General features: G+C 38.0%; 1 protein-coding gene across 3 annotated transcripts in view; it reads right to left on the reverse strand.

Annotated features, from left to right (window-relative positions):
• Window positions 1-4,219: 4,219 nt before the first annotated feature.
• LOC124211912 (5-hydroxytryptamine receptor-like) overlaps window positions 4,220-18,989 on the reverse strand; it is a 182,591-nt gene continuing 167,821 nt past the window's right edge. For all 3 annotated transcript variants that reach the window (XM_046611446.2, XM_046611443.2, XM_046611444.2), the window contains exons 6-10: window positions 12,267-12,459; window positions 11,644-11,767; window positions 11,297-11,440; window positions 9,970-10,270; window positions 4,220-9,283 (exon numbers count right to left, since the gene is read on the reverse strand). In XM_046611446.2, the coding sequence (XP_046467402.1) occupies window positions 9,151-9,283; window positions 9,970-10,270; window positions 11,297-11,440; window positions 11,644-11,767; window positions 12,267-12,459 (895 nt within the window). In that variant the 3' untranslated portion in view covers window positions 4,220-9,150. The remainder of the gene's footprint in view (window positions 9,284-9,969; window positions 10,271-11,296; window positions 11,441-11,643; window positions 11,768-12,266; window positions 12,460-18,989) is intronic.

Raw genomic sequence — 18,989 nt, forward strand, 5'->3', positions numbered from 1 at the left:
GAAAAGATCTTGTACTCCACGGACTCAACTCTCAAGTTTGTTCTCGGCACAGGCTGACTTCGGGATATTGCTCTCTTTTTCAGCGACGCTTTTCGTCTCCCAACCCTCTCATAAAACCGAGTAGGCGGGACATATTCGATTGATTGACCACATTCGGATACAGCATCAAAATCGAAACAAACGGATTTTTGTTTTTCTTTCGTTTGGCTCGAGTCGTCCGTTAAATGGTGTTTTTGACCAAAATTACCGTAGAGAGTTCACATCCGTCTGAGTATGAGAGTTCTGGATACAGATTCCTACTACTGACACTTATCGATATCATACCTAGACTCAAACCCTCGTCCGCGATGACGTCACAGCAGAGAAGGATTCGAGTCTGGGTTAGATGTCGGTAAGTATCGGCAGTAGGAATTTGTGTCCAAAACGTTTATAGCTACTCGTCTGTCTAAGGTGTAGAAAATCTTAATACGTAAAATGTGTTTCACATACTATTTTCACCAGTAAAAGATAAGAAAAGTCGTTCATACTTATTGTCAGCCCTTGAAACTGCGTCACTTCAAAATACTTTTGTGGCCAATTCGAAGGTAGTCGATTTTCCTTCAACTTTCGTCACAGACATTCGAATGCGACAAAGACTCTTTCGTTCTGTCTCCTACCATGATCTGAAAAGAATTCATATCGATTTTCAATCACACTCAACGATTCACATAGCCTTATGGCAAAATCGGAGTAGCTCATAAATTTACATAGTGAAAGTGTGATGTCAAACGAAAATTTGTATACAGACTATGAATTTTTCATGAACCGTTATACATTCAGCGCGTCTGTTACGTTACGTCGATGAATTACGATTCGTTTCTACGGCGATAAAGTCGCGATCCAGTCCGAATAGTTGATACCTCTTATTGGCAAACGAAGAAGAATAAGAGGGGAAAAAAGTACAAGCACAATAATAACGGCTGGATGGTTGAGTCACAGCCTAACGATAACAAGATCAGGCTACAATCTTATTCATCTTTTCTCTCCAAAACTGGGACCCAATGATTGTGTCGCAATAGATACAGAACAAGTTTACTCGTTTTATCCCTATAATGAAGTTCGTGCTTTAAACAAGAATCCTGATTAATATCAAATATAGTCGTTGTGCAATCAATTGTGGAATATTTTGAACGTTCAAAAAATGCTCGATCATCGATAAAAAAATTGATTCGGAGGATTAGAAGGTGTGGAAAAAATGGTAGTGTTTTTTATTGAAAGATGACACAGTAGCCAAGAAATGAAAAATATTGTAACGAAACGACGCAGAATGATAGGTTAGAAAATGACAGCCTTGCACCTCGCGTTTGAAACAATTTTTTTCCTCGGTTTCCGATCGACTGTGTTTGTTTTTTCGACTTATATAGAAGCTTAGCCACTGATAGCGAGACTTAGGGCAGTTAATATAGTTTTTGCGGAATCTATAGCACGCATTTTCACGATTCCGCATCCTAGAAACAAGATGGCGTTAAGCTATTGCGTGACGTGCGAACGGATTGTGGACGGGGATCGTTTTCTTCCACTTTACTTTCTGTATATTGTGTTCAATTCGGTTCACTTTTCACAGATATTTGGTTATTCAATCTTAACGTACTCAACTAGAAGACATTGGAAACACGTTCCGATTTGATGACCTCTCGCTTATTTATTACAGTGAAATTTTTACCACAAGACAGTGAGCACAAGAGGTGATCTGAAACCGTGAAATAGAAATTTTTCAAACATGTCGACGTTTGATATTATATATTCTGGGAGTATATTTATTTGACAATTTTTTTTTTTTTTTTACAACAATCATGTTTTCAATTAACAATTTGAAAAAAATGTACAGTATGCATACTTGTATGAAAACGAAGATGAAAAATACAATTTTCGTAATCACTTAGTATAATCCACGGATTCATTAAAAACGGAAGCAAAAAATTTAGCGACGCTGGCAAAGGTTCAGGCTTTTTCAAAACTGAATTCAATTTATCCTTCGTCAAGAACAACTGCGACGATATTGGTTACGCAGAAATGAACAATCACTTTCCAAAAAAAAAAAAAAAATTCTACCGAAGAAATCCTGAAACCGTTGTTCGTGTCACAGAATTTTTCATTTCAAGACTAGAAAATAAAAACGAAATTCATAGTTCAAATAATTATTATTATACAAACTGACAAACGAATTTCTGAAATTTTTCCAATTCGACCAAGCAGCTTAGAAAAGTTTCCTCCAAGTTTGAAGTATAAAAAAAAATCGTGAGATAAGAACATTGTTTATTTTTTTATTTTTTTCATTCAAATCGCGCTCAGTGATTCTAGGGGCTCAGTTAATTCACGGAGCGCGATTCAACGGCGTTTGATTCGATCTCGGGAATCAGTCTTATGCTGTATAAATGTTCTTCGAGTGGGCGTTAGGCCGGAATGAAATTTCCTAAAAATTGGAACTAAACACATTATCCACCTAGCCGCGAATTTCGAAGCTCACACACGATATATAAGACGTATTATCATTTCTAGATATGAGACTTGTTATTTTCAATTCCAAACGCCGCAGTTCCATCGCGTTTAATTTATGTTGTTACATTCAAAGTGTTTGAATTATTACATTATACGTATACGTAGATGTTGGCAATGGCCCGTCTATATCCTCATTTCGATACCTACAAATCACCGTCCTCAATTATATACATTACATAACGTGCCAGTGATAAATAATATATATATATATATATATCTATATATATTATTATGTTCATAGGCATTAATCGTGATATAAATATGTACAAGTGTGATATAATGTGTATATACATACATAGTTAACATTACGTGTTACACATGTATTAGATTAATAATATTCGATAACGTAATTATGATAACAGTAATATTGTAGTTTATGTAAAGGATTTCGAGTAACGACGTCATAGAGGCAGAATTTTAACGATCAAATTCATTATTACGCTTTGTATGATAATAATTTACGACATATTTACGTACGCATGTACGTATGTTTGTATTATACATTTATTATACGCACCGCCGTTTCGTCGGATAGTTTTTGTTTTAAAAAAATTTTAGGTACCGTTATCCGTACCGCGTTTTCACGTTGATTATACAATCACAAAATAATCGTTACACTTAACCGAATCGATAGCGCTCAAAGCAGGCTCCACGCACTAATTCTGTTGGTCCATTATTATTCCTAATAATACACGAGGTTGTTTATCTACAGGGTCGTTACTCTCAGTACGTCTTTCGGTAACAATATACACATGTGTATATATATATATATATATATCAATATTATGTATATTATATATAACATATGTATGCATTTATTCGATTATTTACGTATTTATTTATTTTACTCAATCCTAGTAACACAGTTCTACAATAAGCGTATTAGATCTGTTGCCTCGACTCCGATTATAAGAGCGTTTGGAATTGAAAACAGTTCGTTGCTTCGATTTTCATCCGTCCGACAATCTTTTCATTTTTTCCTCCAGCTAATCGAACTTGGCTAACAAGGTGAGTGAGAAAAAAATCGCAAAAAAAAAAAAAACAAAAAAAAATACACTTCAACCGTGTTTTACGACAATCAGCATTTACTCGCATAATTAAATGATTGTACCTCACAGTTTATTTTACTATTATTAGTATTATTTTATAATATAATTGTTAGTTTTTCATTTCCTTCTGTCTTCTTCATCTTTTTACTATTCAACTTCACAATCATTCAATTTCGTATAATATTACGTATAATAATGTATAGCATAATCAGTGACCACCGATAATCACGAATGTAAGTAACGATTCATGAGATAAAATATCTTATACATCGGTGGACAATGATTGAAATTTTTAAACAACGATCACCACTCAAGTTTTCGTTCAACGTTATCTGGATATAAGAGAGGAAAAAAATTTGCCTACACGTTTGTTTCATATATATATATATTTCTTCACATATATACCTATATGTATGTATGTATAATACCTACCGAGTACGACTCGCGATTTAACGAACGCCTTACCAACTTCCCAGATCATATACTTTAATCCATTTCCACTATTTTTCCTTTCACGCTGCAATGATATAAGAAGAAACAATCGAAAATACCCTCATGGAGAAGTTAAATTATAGAATTTTTAATCCTTTCTCGCTCAGGTGTAAATAATTTCCTTTTATACACGGTGCACGTCGTCGTTTGGTTGCGATTTTTTTTTTTTTTTTTTATCTTTGCTTTATCTTTCATAGGTATGGAAAATTTTCAGCAAATCTCGAGAGTCTCGTCACCAAGCAACCGATCACGAGACATATACGCGTAATATAATATACCGTAAGGTACCTTTATCGATCTTCCGCGCAATGCAGGTACGGTTTTATACTCAAAAGGTATAATATATCGATATAATGTAATTTACAAGATAAAAATTAAGGGTTCTCTTTATGTTTATTGCCATTTATAACATTCGAAAACTTCTGAATATTTTCGAAGAGTTTTCGCGAAGTCCATGTATTTTATTATTATTATTATTATTATTATTATTGTTGTTGTTGTTGTTGTTGTTGTTGTTGTTGTTGTTGTTGTTGTTGTTGCTGCTGTTGCAATAGTTATTATTATTATTGTTGTTGTTGTTATTATTATTATAATTAGAATTTTTTCTCCTTGTTATTTGCATAATATACGTGTATATAACTATATCGCTGTTTATACATTATTGTATGTTATTTTATTTGTATTTGAACCGACCGAAGGGCTTGGATGTAATATATATATATATATTTATATATATGTATGCGTTGTATGTACAGTTGAACGGGAAGTAATATACGTATACCAATTTATGACCTATGTAATGGCCTAACTTAATTCGTATTTATATCCGTTTGTATGTATGAATTTATATTGGTAATACGGTATAGTTACAGGTATACATTCCCTATCACATAGGGTTGTTATAATTATTATTTAATAAGCAGTTTTTGGTCCTTAAATTAGTTGATATATAATTCTATATGTATATATATCATGCTGTACACACTTAGATTTTCAATTTATTTATAACTAATCTTTATTACACGTTAGACAGATATATTGAAAAATTGCAGTGCTCTCGATTATTATCTTTTTATAATAATTTCGCGTTATAATACGATATATCCGCATAATTACGAGAATCTAAAATTCTATAACACGATGTGTAATATAAATGTTTTAACACCGAGTATATGCATTCAATATCGTGTACACATTTATGCCTAATAAATTATTCGTTATACCTGTATATGAAATTCTTTTAATATTACACATTATACCTAGTAACTGCGTATGGTATATACTGTATGTATACGTCTATCTACGTGTGTGTGTGTTCGTTGAGTGTACGCAATTATATTATCGTTAATTATATTTTTCATATTTATCAGACGCGAATTAGGTATGTTCGATGTCTGCTCAATATCCTTTGTAATTTTCGTTTAATTTCTCGTTCCCTTTGTTATCTCTCGTTCGTTTCTACGTTTTGTTCCTTTTGTTTTCCACCTATCAGATATACTATGGATATTTTGATTTTTCATTCAATTCGTGTATACGCGACGTATTTGTATGGTGTTTATTAGACAGGGCCAAAAAAAATGAAGAATTTTTTTTTTTTAATGGTACACTAAAAACATTGTTCATGACGACAAATAAAAATTATCTTGAAAGTTTGAGCCCTTAATATTAATATTAAGGGGTGTATCGTTACAGCTATTGATTTTTTAACAGTTACCGCATTTTTTTACCCAAAATCCGTCAATTATCAATCTGAAATATTTTATCAATCCATATTTTTGAAGGAAATTAAATTTCCTACAAAAAAGCTCTCTTACTAAATTGACTTAGATCGAGCCGTTTCCTTGTAATCGTGCCTTAAACATTGATTTGTTTTTTCAAATTTTTGTTTGAATTTTTGATTCTTGTAATTACCAGAAAAATCAATATTTTCATAGATCAAACCATTATTTTAAATGTTAACTTGATGCTCTACAAAAAAGGTCTCTTAATATTTTTCATGAAATTCACTCCTTGCATCAAATTTCCCAAAATAATGGTTTAATCTATGAAAATATTGATTTTTCTGGTAATTACAAAAATCAAAAATTCGAACAAAAATTTGAAAAAACAAATCAATGTTTAAGGCACGATTACAAGGAAACGGCTCGATCTACGTCAATTTAATAGAAGAGCTTTTTTGTAGGAAATTTAATTTCTTTCAAAAATATGGATTGATAAAATTTTTCAGATTAATAATTGACGGATTTTGGGTAAAAAAATGCGGTAACTGTTAAAAAATCAATAGCTGTAACGACACACCCCTTAATATTAATATTAAGGGCTCAAACTTTCAGGATAATTTTTATTTGTCGTCATGAACAATGTTTTTACAGTACCATTAAAAAAAAAAAAAATTCTTCGTTTTTTTTGGCCCAGTCTAGTGTTTATTGACCATCCGCATATGAATCTGTACAGCTGCTCATGTGTGTGTGTGTTTTTTACAGATTAGACTTCTCGTTGAAAATTTTTATTTGTTGATAGTTTTGTTGTTCCGCTCTTGGACGTTATCCCCAATTTCCGTTCATTCACTCAGAATGGGCTTTTAATATAAATAATTGATCTATACGCGGTACGTAATAATAAACAGGCGAGTAAATAAGGAAATAATCCTATAACGCGTTAAAAAATTAATTGTGAGTATAACGGAACACCTAAAACGTATGTTTCGAATTTTTTATTTATTCTCCTACAGTCAGGTATCAATTGTTGTTTAGGCTTAATCAAGCTCGTGTGAATCAATTCTCTCAATCCTTATTTCACCTTCTCTGTCTCTCAAAAGAAAAGTATTCTTCTATCACAACTTATTTTACGAAAGATCAAAAATACCGACTTCGAGGAATATTTGATAAAGATCGTATCGATTATCGCAATTCAACTTGACTCGCGTAAAATTTTCACTAATTTCCGCAGGTCTCTAATCTAAATTGGCTAGTCGAAAATTGAATCACTGATGGAAAAAATCGATGTGAAAAATAATTAAAAATACTGAAATAGCAACAAAGAAAAATTAATTGTTGCCCAATTGCTCTCAGCTAGAAAAGATTTATTCCGCGTCCTTGCGAGTGAGAATTTCACCGTTTATATACGATTCAGGTTCACGTACGTTATTGTGAATTATGAACGGCGTGCCACATTGTTGAGGAATATTACAGCCTCATATATATATGTGTATATATATATATATACGTACGGTTATATACTCTATCACCGGAAATTGCGACCCCGTTTCGAACGTTTATAATGCTGGAAATATAAACGCTCCGTACGAATTTATGTATTATATACATGTGTACATAGGTGTAATTATGTATACATTCACACGTACCGGTTGTATATGATTATCTATGAAGAAGATGCCTCTTTGCGCAAGAATCCGGAGGCAAGGAGACTAGATCTATTCTATTTTAATAACGTCATAAAGACGATGCCTCTGCATAGTATATAGTTTATACATTTACATATATATATATATATATATGTATATGAAGAAGAATGAAAACTTTGGTTTGTCTTAGCGAGCCGCTGCACAACGGCACGGGGTGAATTTTCCCCGAGGGTGAAAAGCTGTACGGTCTCTAGGGTGTTGAAACATAATATATAGATATCAACCGGGTTAAATTTTACAGCGCAGAAACTAGGACAAGCGTGAAGAAAAAAGGTGAAAATAATAATGAGGATAAAGAGCAGCGAAGAAGTAAGGAAAAAGAAGAAGAGAAAAAAGAAAAGAAAAAAAAAAAAAAAACGAATGAGAAAGTATAAAAGTAGCTCAAAGTTAAAGCGAGAGGTGTCGGTATATCAACAGCGAACGCGAATTATGTGCCCAGCAATCCACCCGAGTCCTTGCAAAAAAATTTCCTTAAGAATTCTTCGAAGTATACTAATTAATCTTTTCTGGGCGTGGTGGCTCGCTTTACATACACATATATATATATAGTTTTTTCCGCGCATGGCAGTTTGGAAATTTTTTTAGAAAATCCGCACGCAACGAATAAAAAATGTAACCTACAGAGTGAGAACGAAACGAGATGAGCAATTAGTAGAATAAAAATAAAAAAAAAAAAAAATCCTGAGAGTGATTCGTATTTATTGCCGTAGAATTATTCTATCTATCGTATGAGTAGAAAATTGTGTATTTCGAATTAGTGATGTAGAAATAATTTTGCCGTGATTATAATCAGTTGTTGAGTTACTTTGAACCCGTGATAAAATAAATTGTAAAAATCGATGTACGCCTGAAAATTGAGAATTTGAAAAGCTAAATAATTTAGTCTCGAGAGAAAAGGGCATTCGGGTTAAAGTCGAGATTTGAGAGACTTGAAGAATTCGCGGTTCATTTTTCATCTATATTCTCGTTTTTTCTACCAGTCAATGTCACTTTTCTATAAAACATGAAAGATGAAGAGAACTGAATTTTCGACTCCTAATATACACGGTGTAATGTTTCACTATCCTGACAGGGGTCGCAGAGGATCGGAATCAAAGTCCGAGGTACCGGATATCAACCGCGTTCTCGAGTTTCCTTTGAGGAGTCAAAGTGCCAGCAATTCGGGATTCGAAATTCCCGTCGCTTCCGGTGAACGAACCAACGTTGTCGGGAATTCTTATCGCGTAGGTATAATATATACATATATAGGTGATATAGAGGGAAGGGTTGAAGCTACAAGTCTTATACACACGTCGTTACGATGGACTTTCAGAGATTCCGAAAAACATGGGGTGGGTGGCTGGAAAGAGAATTGTAGATTTTTTTTCCGTCATAAAAAAACCAAAAAAAAAACAACGATGACAGTAAATTTGTCCGAAAATAATCATCACGGTTTAACCAAGTTTAGTGCAGAGAATGAAGCTTTGACAACTTTTGTTTCACAGTTAATTGTCCGCATGTGGTAAGTGTGATAATTAAAAATAGACATCGTTGTGTAGAGTCGAAACATGATAGTTGAGACGGTCTATTTATTGGCCTGTAAAGTATGTACTATATTAAATGCACGTAATTGTAATAAGATGTGTAACCTCCACCCTAAACCCATTCCTACATGTAATGACGGATGCCCATTCGTCGGCCGACGCTTCGTCGTCGTCTACACAGTAGCTTCTTGAAGGCGTTTCTAAACTCCGGTGAGAAGACTGTGTAGATCACTGGGTTAAGAGTTGAGTTGAAGTACCTGAAACCACACACGTTAAACGATCCTAGTTAGACGCAGTCAAAGTAAAAACGCCACGTAATTTATGGATATTCCGGTTCCCGGTTACGGTAAAAACTCCCACAGTCTGGATCATATGTTACGAAATGAAACAAAATTGTTTAAAAAATTTTACATCAGTCATATTGGATTCGCCATCTTGAGTTTAGAAATGATCAAATTCTGACTTCAGATTCGTGATGAGCAACCCCAAAAATCACCGGGTAACAAGTTTCGTCCAGAATCATTGAATTTTGATAGTTTTTTCAATCTTACATCAGTCATATTGGATCCGCCATCTTGGATTTACAAATTCTGAAATTGTGACATCAGATTCGTGATCAGCGAGCCCAAAATTTTCCGAGTAACAAAACTCGAGCCAAAATATTGAGTTGAAAAATGTGTGACTGAAGGGGTTAAACAACTCTTATAAACAAGGTGACTTGGTCCGTGATACAACAGATGCGTCTACTTGACACAAATCTGTAATTGTACCTACCGTGACGTGTAAAGTCACCTGTGGAGAAGAAAATTTCACTGTAGACGAATGAAGCTTACTCAAATCATCAGGATGCAAGAAATTCGCTTGAAGTCAAGTCACTATCATCAAGCGAGAAAGCGAACGCAACCTGGTTGTAAAATGTATCGATAAGCGAAGCATCGCTTACCCAAGCCACAGGAAGACGTCCAGTAAATATTCGCTTAAGTAGCAGGTCTGACAGACCGGAAGTAGTATGGCAACGACGAAAAATGGTAGCCAACAGACGACGAAGGCTCCGGTGATGATGGCGAGGGTCTTGGCCGCCTTTCTCTCCCTCTTCGAATCGGCGGCTATTTTTTTCCGCCTCGATATAGCCGGTCTTGGTGACGTTTCCATGGTCGGTGGATCCGCTTCCAGACCGTTGTGATACGAAGTTTTTTCCGGCGACGTGTTTGTCGAGCTGACCGTTGTGAAGGCCGTCGTTGTCTCTGAAATTGTTGGTTCAATACTGCCCGTCAATTTAACGCTTGTCAAACAATATATCCACTTTTGCGTGATCGATTATGCACCAATGTTTTCGTCAGAGCCATCAGGGAATGAACGATTGACGCTTACCAATTACAACCGCTCTGAGTAAACACAACGATTTGAGACGCTGTACCGTGCCAATTGGCGTTCATTCGCTGGTGTCTTCAGGGATTTAATCAAAATCTTCGATAGTGTAAATAAATCAAGCTTTGCATCAAACCGCACGACTGGGGATGTCTTGCTGGAAATGAATGAGATTTAATCGCAGACTCTGGAACCTTGCGCGAGTACAGTTACCGGTGCGTGTCTTTGGAATGTCAAGAAAGGGTGGATATACGCGTAATGACGGTGATTCCATGTAACTAATATAGGTGGATGCCGATGACACGTGAAATTAATCGCAGTCGAATGTGGCGGACAGTGTAGAAGCGACTGTCTTGAACGTTGAATAGACTTTCGTAAGTGTCGCGGCACCTACGCTTAATTAATATCCACAGCTATACGAAGATGAATCGGTGTCACGCCTCCACAACCAAATTCAGGGTGTATACGTACGGAAAAGTGTCATAACGTAGGTATGCTTATTTCGTGTATGTATAGTTGCCAGTTGATGCCCATTAATTTAAGTTCATATTCCTCATCATGCGCGAGTTTAGGAACTGTGCTCCGCGAGCCGAGTCCTGGGGCAAATCCTGTAGTGTTTCTTGGAACCCGAGGAACCATTAATCTCGCCTACTTGTCACCCTTTAATTAAGTAATACGAGACCTCTACCGAGTGTACGTGTACGTAAATGTTGGCTGACTTTCCGAAGGGTCGAATTCAGCTTTCCAAGACCAAGGCGCGAGAAGTTCGCTGATTTTCAAAGCGACCGTTTTCACAATATGATTGACCTCCATTTGGTACACTTGGATGATACTCCCACTCTCTCTTCTGGGATTCCCTCAATCCATTTTACGACCCGATTTATCGGGATATATCTTCTCACCTGATATCGTGGGCAAAGGTCTTCCGATCACTGCGACAACCGCAGCGGCGATTCCACCGGAAGCTTGCGCCTGAGCCAACGCGCCTCCAACGGCATGACTTCCTCCGATGGGTCTGGGCGGTGCACCCATGGATTTGGTGGTACCTGTGCGATCGTTGAATAAGAAATAAAGGAAACAGAGCAATAGACGAAGGTAAGAAATGAAATAATCTTCGAGAATCAGCCGAAGTGTGACCACCTTTTGAGTGCGGGAAATTCAGGTACCCCATTCATCGATTGGTACAAGCAATTGGTTTCAATAAAATTGAAATTTGGTAATGTATTGGCGCAAAGTGATTTACAATGACCTGGAAGGTTCGCCGGTTGACCCGCGCGTCGCCTGATCCGTTTCCGGGCCGTTTGAAATATCCTCCAGTAAAGTATCAGGATCACGAAGAGTGGCAGATAGAATGAAGACGCCGTAGCGAATATCTGCGATCAGTGAAAAAGAGAGGGTCAAACAAGTGTTGGGCGGTGATTTTAGAGTAAATCTTTTCACTTTTTATAGCCATAAATTTTCAACAGAGTGCTTCGGCAATTCAAGCATAGCGTAGGAATCCGCACCGCGTTAGTCGACATGTGAGATTGGAAATTCAAAGTTGTTCACGTTCCTGAAGATGGCACGATTTCCACCGAGATCCCAGGGGACGTATAAACCAGTGACGTTGCCTTAATTGATGCTATATAGTGCAGGATCGTAAAGTGCAGTTGGTTGAGATTGAAGGGTCGTCTGTCCCTCCCAGCGAGAAGAGCTAACTAAATGGAATCGCGGCTCTTGGGTGCACTCTAAAGGACTTCGTGTCACACGCGTTCAATATGCAACAGCTCGGCCTGTTGAATTTTCGGTCCGTGATCAACCGTTTCGATTCACAACCTCTTCGATAAAAAGGACTCTGTCGAAGATGGCTCGAAACATCGAAGCTTGTCTTACCTGATAGCCGATGTCCTGACTGACCAGGCAGGATTTTTCGTGCACCACACGATGTTCCCATTGAGGATCTTTCCACCCTAGAAGTGGAGCGATGCAGACTAATGCGGCAACGAGCCAGACGACGGCGATCATTAGGCCGATTCGTTTTCCAGTCCTCTGGTGGATGTAGTCGATATTCGTCACTGCCCAGTACCTGCGCACAGAGGAAAAAAAAACAGAAAATTACCGTGACGGTAGAAAGGATGCATGGTAACGCACACAACGTAAGCGAAGATTGCGAGAGAAATCTTCAGGCGGGAAATCTTGGCTCGCTCTTGCGTGTTCAGCTCTTTGATGCACCAAGGAGAATCCGATATAAAACGGGGAAAAAGGAACCATTCAATGTCCTCGAAAACCGGCTCTTGTACCGGAATTCAACTTCTTACAACGACGGGATCGTATAGGTATTCTGTTTGGCTCTATCTCGCCCAATGCACGGAGGTAGAAGCAAAGGAATGAGGGTGACAATTGCACCTTGGTCTCACCAATCCATTTGTATCTATCTATACCCAACTGCAGTCCTCTCGATGGGCTGTACTTTGTCCAATTCGAGACAAAGAAGCGGATCGCAGCTTCGCCCGAACAATGCCTTGATATCGATTAGAGAGAAGACATGAGTAATGTCTAACCGAGTGTAAGTTACCACCTATCGTTGGGTTCGAGTTGAGCCTGATAAGCCTGAAGCTCAATTTTCTTGAATTCTCGAAAGGTTGTGGACCGTTCTGATATCCGATCTAATGAAACGGTTATAAAATACGAGTACTGTATTCTTTTTGATTTGAAACACAAGTTGTGTTCAGATTTCGGTAAGACCTCAAATTATAAGATTGCAGATGAATGAATAGAGTGTGCTTGACATAAAACCGAATGAGAATCGATTTACAATGTCATTTTATATTCACTGTTCCAATGATATTTTTGTGAATTTGCAGTAACTGTAAGGATTACAGCTTCATGAAAAAAACCCTTCAAATAGTTTTAAGACCGTGCCAAGAAGTTGAACATTGATCAGTCATTGCGTCCTCGACGAGGGGTTTAAAATAGTGAGAATTGCAAACTTTGTACCGTTCTAAAGAAGAAAACCTGGTACACATTACTTACGTACCCCATGCGACGTTGGGTAGTAGTAGGAAAACAGTTAATCAATTGCAGTCAAAGTAACCCGACGGTGAGTAAAAGGGAGCTACTGTAGACGGATTCGGAGTCGGGGATGAGTTGAGGTTGGCAGTAGGTCAGAGGCCACCAAGTACAAGTAAATGCAATTAGACTCCTTCTAGTTCTTGCAATTAGTGCCTCCCGAGTTCAAACTGATGTAAACTGTAGACGACAGAAGTTCTATTATCTTTCACCTGCCCGACTACAACTTCGAGAAGAAAAAGACGAAAAAGAAGAAGGAAAAATATGCCGAAGAATAAGAAGCAGCTAAAGCCGAAGCGCTGCAGCTGCAAACGTCATAGTAACAAAGGGTGCCAACGCGCTTTAGGACCGCGGCGCTGGAACGCGTTGTAATTAGCTCCAGCTAATTATTTCAAAAGGTCCCAGAAGTCGTTCCCCGTCTGTCCTGTGTTCAGGTCCATTCTCTAGGTGAAAAGGATCGGTAACTGGTTCGCGTCCTGTTTCGTAACTCGTCGTTTTCATGGGTTCGTTGGCGAACAACTGGAATTCAACTCTGTCCGATGCAAGTCCTCACTGTCTGCACTGCACCCCTTATTTATTCTACTCCAGCTGCTGACTCGGCTGAATAGAACCGAGGAGAAACTCGATTCAATTCGCTAAACTCGCCGGGATTCAGCTCGTCCGAAGAAAAGATCTCCGGGCTTTGCGACATCCGCACTTATCCGTTCATCTCTTCGATCGTTCCTATGTCACCCCGTTTGCTCAGTGCTAGTCGATGCGCAAACACGTATTGAAGCTGTTTTCTTCGACGATATTCGCTCGCTCAGCTCTCTTTTCAATTCCATGTATGCAGTGTTGCTTTTTTCACTCTCGTTTCACGTTTCGGTTGACTATTTATTACTCATTGTCAGTGTTTTTCGTACCTCTCGTAGGACGCTTCTAAAGTTTTTTCCGAACCTTTTCTCACAAGGTTAACTCCACGAGCAATGTCGTATGATCAATTTCCAATCATGAACTACGCTTGACGATTTTCTATCCCATGAAAACTTGTCTGACGATGAACAGGGAAAACTGTTCCTTTGTGGTTTCGAAACTTGATCACACGTGTTACTCTTTAGTGCACATTCAGGCACTTCAGAATGATAGTTTCTTGGCTCTGTAGCGGATTAGATCAGATTTCATAACACTTTAGAATCCTGCAACCGACTTTAACAAGTGCAGACTTTAACGAATTTTCCTTTTCTCGGTCCGTACGAGTGTGACAAGAGAGTTGAATGACTCTGCCAAGTGACACTGACATCCACTGCCTGAGACTGCATGACAGGGATGAATACAGAACTTCTCCAACGACAAGGTATTCGACTTGGTCGTGGATCAATGCCATGGTCCTTCGACTAACAATTCGAATCATTAGGACGATTCGAAGGATACGGTTTGCTCGACGACGCGGAATGGTATCGTCTGTACCGGCAGTTGTGAGGAACGGAGATCCAATTCCGAGAAAAGCGAGACGTGACAAAGCCAGACGACTCCAGCTTTTCCTTTTGCTCTCCTACAGCGAGACAAGTATTGCTTCGATTAATCCGAACTATATTACCGAAGCTTTCATTCGGCTCGTAAAGCTTTCGTGGCTAATTATCGCGGTCGCATTAATTAGTAATAGATCATGAAGCGCCTAGTCGTCCACTCCAGGCTGCATCGACCCAGTCATTTGTATTCAACTATGCTCAATGCCTCGGTTTTACACTTTTCCATTACCTTCTCCCCTCGGCTTTCTTTGACGAGTTTTTTTCGCCGACGGATCCCAGGAATAAAACGACTCGCTCTTCTGGTGGTAAATTTTACTCAGAAGACCGCGTTGTGTGAATGTTGATATTCCTGATATTCCTGAGAACGGAACATATTTCAAGATACCATTATGTCAGTGAAAACAAAAACACTAAATGGTTCGTTCCAGGTTTTTAAATGAAACTGGAGGCGATTGAACTAAATTTTGTCGAAAAAATCTCTTCCTGAAGTATGAAAAGTAATTGAAAATCTTAAATTCAACTCGTGTAACTGAATTTTCTTTTTCAACTAATAGATTGATGCTTTTGAATATACGCCATTGAAATATTAACATGTATAATAGAAATGTAATTTGAAAAAGTTGAATGAATTCTACAATTTTCGAAATATCTTTGTCGCCATTTTAGTAAATTATTCGACAATGCCTGCCATAATTAGTCAACCTCGAAATAACATCCAAGTTCCGATCGTGAGATAGATATGTTGGAAAGATTTTTGGTTCAAATTTTGAAACAGCTCTGCAAGAGTTTCACATTCACCAACAAATAAAATACGTAGACCGATAGACAGACATGCATGAATTATGAAGTAACTCGGTGCATTACAGGCGGAACGACGCAACTTTGGGTTAATCCTCGAGGCGTGAATGCGGAAGATGCGGAGGACGATAAATTTTCTTGATACTATCGTTAACTGCAGGCCACGGCGAGATAAGTGTAAGCGAAGGACGGGATATTAATCATGATTATACCGAAAAGCCTTAATCTCGTTTTCTAAACACGTGCCTACTTCGGTAGGAAACGTGTATCTGTATCCGCCCATCACCGCTGCATCCTCAGAGGGTGAGTGATAAGCGTGGTTCCTTTAAGGTGTTGGAATTTCCTACTTGTCCGACATTTCTCGCCAGCCTTAACTCAACCCCAAGTTTCTCTCACTAGACGGAGTTCGGATGTAATTCCTTCTTTGGTTAGTGTTGCGGTTCGGTCGGAATTTCGGGTAGCATGATGGGGCGTCAAAACGCGCAACGGCTATTACACACGGTGTTGAAATACACTGAGAAAAATTTCATTTGTTATTGTAACTAGAAAAATTCAGTAAAACAGGTATCGTTAAAAAAAAAACTGTTTGAATATTGTTGGAACTATGAAAAACGAGGAACGCGTAACCATTTTGCGCCATTGTCGATCCTTTTTTGGTTACTACAACGTAAAATCAGTTTCTGAGGTTTACTCTACTTTTTTAGTTGAGTAAGGCTATAATATCAATTTATTGTTGCACAAGCATCAAATTTTCGCAACGGTTACAAGAAAATATAGTAACAGCGATCGTAATGAGAAAGAATAGTAACAGAAACTAGATTCTCTGGTAACAGCTACAAAACTAATTTTCATTTTCTACCTAGAACTATATTTTTCGATTGTGGTAAATAATGAAAATAGTTAGGGACCGAGCGGTAACCGGAACTAAAAATTTCTCTCAGTGTACTTAACGAAGAGATGAAGAAAGGCGCAAAAAGCTGTGAAAATAAAAATACGATACAACGAAGGTTTGAAAGTGCAACTAAAGTTGCTCGAGATGACTTTAACAAGGGCGGGGGGGGGGGGGGGGAGTCAAATCTTGGACGATCAGAGCGCTGAAACTCGAATCGCTATAAGTGTTTGCATTTTTCTTAAAAAAAGAAAATCTTAACAAATGATTTTTAACCTTCCAAGCTGTACCCCGCCCTTAAATGAAACGACATTCTACAACTACAGGATTCCCGTTTTTTTTTTTTCTATTTTTATGTAAATTGTAATTTCAGCTACAATAGCACAATTGTTGATGATTTTGAAGGGATCTCTAATTGCTGATTCATTGCTAGGATGAAAAAATTCCCATCACAATTAGAGCTTATTTTGTTGATTAACGAATTATGTACAACAAATTAACAAAGTTGTATTTTTTACTTGACTTCACGGTCAATAAAAGGAAAACAAAAAAAAAATAAAAAAATAATACTTCATTAGTTACTCAATCTTTCGCCGAGAGTTTTTTTTTTATTTTTTTTTTTTCATAATCGGTGAGGGGTGCGAATTGCCCGGATGTGAAGTGTGGCGATGCAGATAGCGAGCTGCAGGGGTTGGCGGCATGTCATTGTTATACCTATTACCCAGTAAATCAGCCGCAGGTGAGACAATAAAATACTCGAATACTCGAGCACCGTCAGTTATGTACGGAGTGCGACGAGAATCACTATCGTCACTCGATATTTTCGTTAAATTTGGATCTTCCCTCGGGTATTCCGGTGGAAGCGGGCCGAGGGCGTGATTCTTTGATTCAAAAAGTCGGGATAGAATTACCTACATTTTCGACGTTTTTTTTTTTTTACGAGTTTGAAAAATGGGCTTGTATCATTTACTCGCGGGAAAATCGGATTGTTCACGATTTTCTAGTGTTCTCACGAAACCGTGCTTTGCAAGATTTTCGCGTCAAATAAAATTGGAAATGAGAGAGATGTCGAGAGAGTCGATATCCTTAACCTCGATAACCTCAAAAATACAGTTTATTCGCTCACCGCCATTTCGGTGGAATATTACCCCGGGAAAATCCTTCCGTGAAGATATTTCGGAATATAATCGGATCATCCAGTTTGAAAATATGAGTTCGTTCGCATCGGATCCATATAATGGGGCACCACGGACCAATAGACATTATGCAAATTGGTACAGCCGATAAGCGCGGTTTCGTATCACAATTTTTCACTATCGCAGGCACTCGACGACGGCGTACTTGATGCTTTCCATAAAAATCGATCACCGCAGAGGGTAAAGCGATTAGAAAACTCGTAGCATGTTGTGGGCTTGACGTTGAAAGCTTCCCGTAGAACAGAACATACGTTAATCGCTTGTTCGGAGAATGGAGGATCCGTTTTTTCCATCCTGTCGAAAAAACCAGAGTTATAACCGAAGTTTTCCGTGAAACTTGCCGCTCGACGCCGGCAGGTAGGCAACCGGAACTGCACCGATACGACGTAGCGATACAAGATGTAGCTTCGGTTGCCTACACGCTGGCGTCGAGTGGCAAGTTTCGCGGAAAACTTACGTCATATTTTAAACGGAGGTTAAAATCTGAACTTTCGGCGTCCGGGAGTTGCATATTTGCGGCTTGCTGAGCACGTGCCAGGCGCGATTCGGGCTCTTAATTTGCATAAATGTAGCTCGAGAAATAGATCGAAGTGAGCCGAGGGTGACCCAGTTTCCATGGGGATCGGTTTCACATACCTGCTTGGCCTATCTCCGTTCCGCAGTTAACTATCTGGCGATATTTACCTCCGCCGTTTTGTACGACCACGTGGAAAACGGCTGATATCATCTTGAGCCACACTACTTCTGTGTAAACGTAACATCGGTGTTTGTTACTTACGCTCTTTGGAACGTTCAAGCCGTAGGTACAGTCCGGTTGTAAATTTGTCGGTTCAAAAATTTCACACGACACAAATCGAAGGGGTTAAAATTTAGCATGACGGTATTTTTGTCCGGTTATATTTTCATCGCGAAATTAATAAAAGTTGTCAGTGCATTTTCTTGAATGCCAAAACAAGTTTCTTTTTTTTTTTTTTGTATCTTTAAATTCGGATTCCAAAGAAACGTGTTGCTGCAGATGACATTCTGATTGCATATTTTCCTTCTTCTTTATTTGTACAAAATGTTCTACCACAATTTTTCAATTTCTGATACATCGTTGATTTTGGTTTTTTGAAAACCAAATCTCAGTTTTGTAATTAAGTATAGTTTTGTATAG

Source organism: Neodiprion pinetum, chromosome 2, assembly GCF_021155775.2.
Source record: "Neodiprion pinetum isolate iyNeoPine1 chromosome 2, iyNeoPine1.2, whole genome shotgun sequence".
Lineage (NCBI taxonomy): Eukaryota > Metazoa > Arthropoda > Insecta > Hymenoptera > Diprionidae > Neodiprion > Neodiprion pinetum.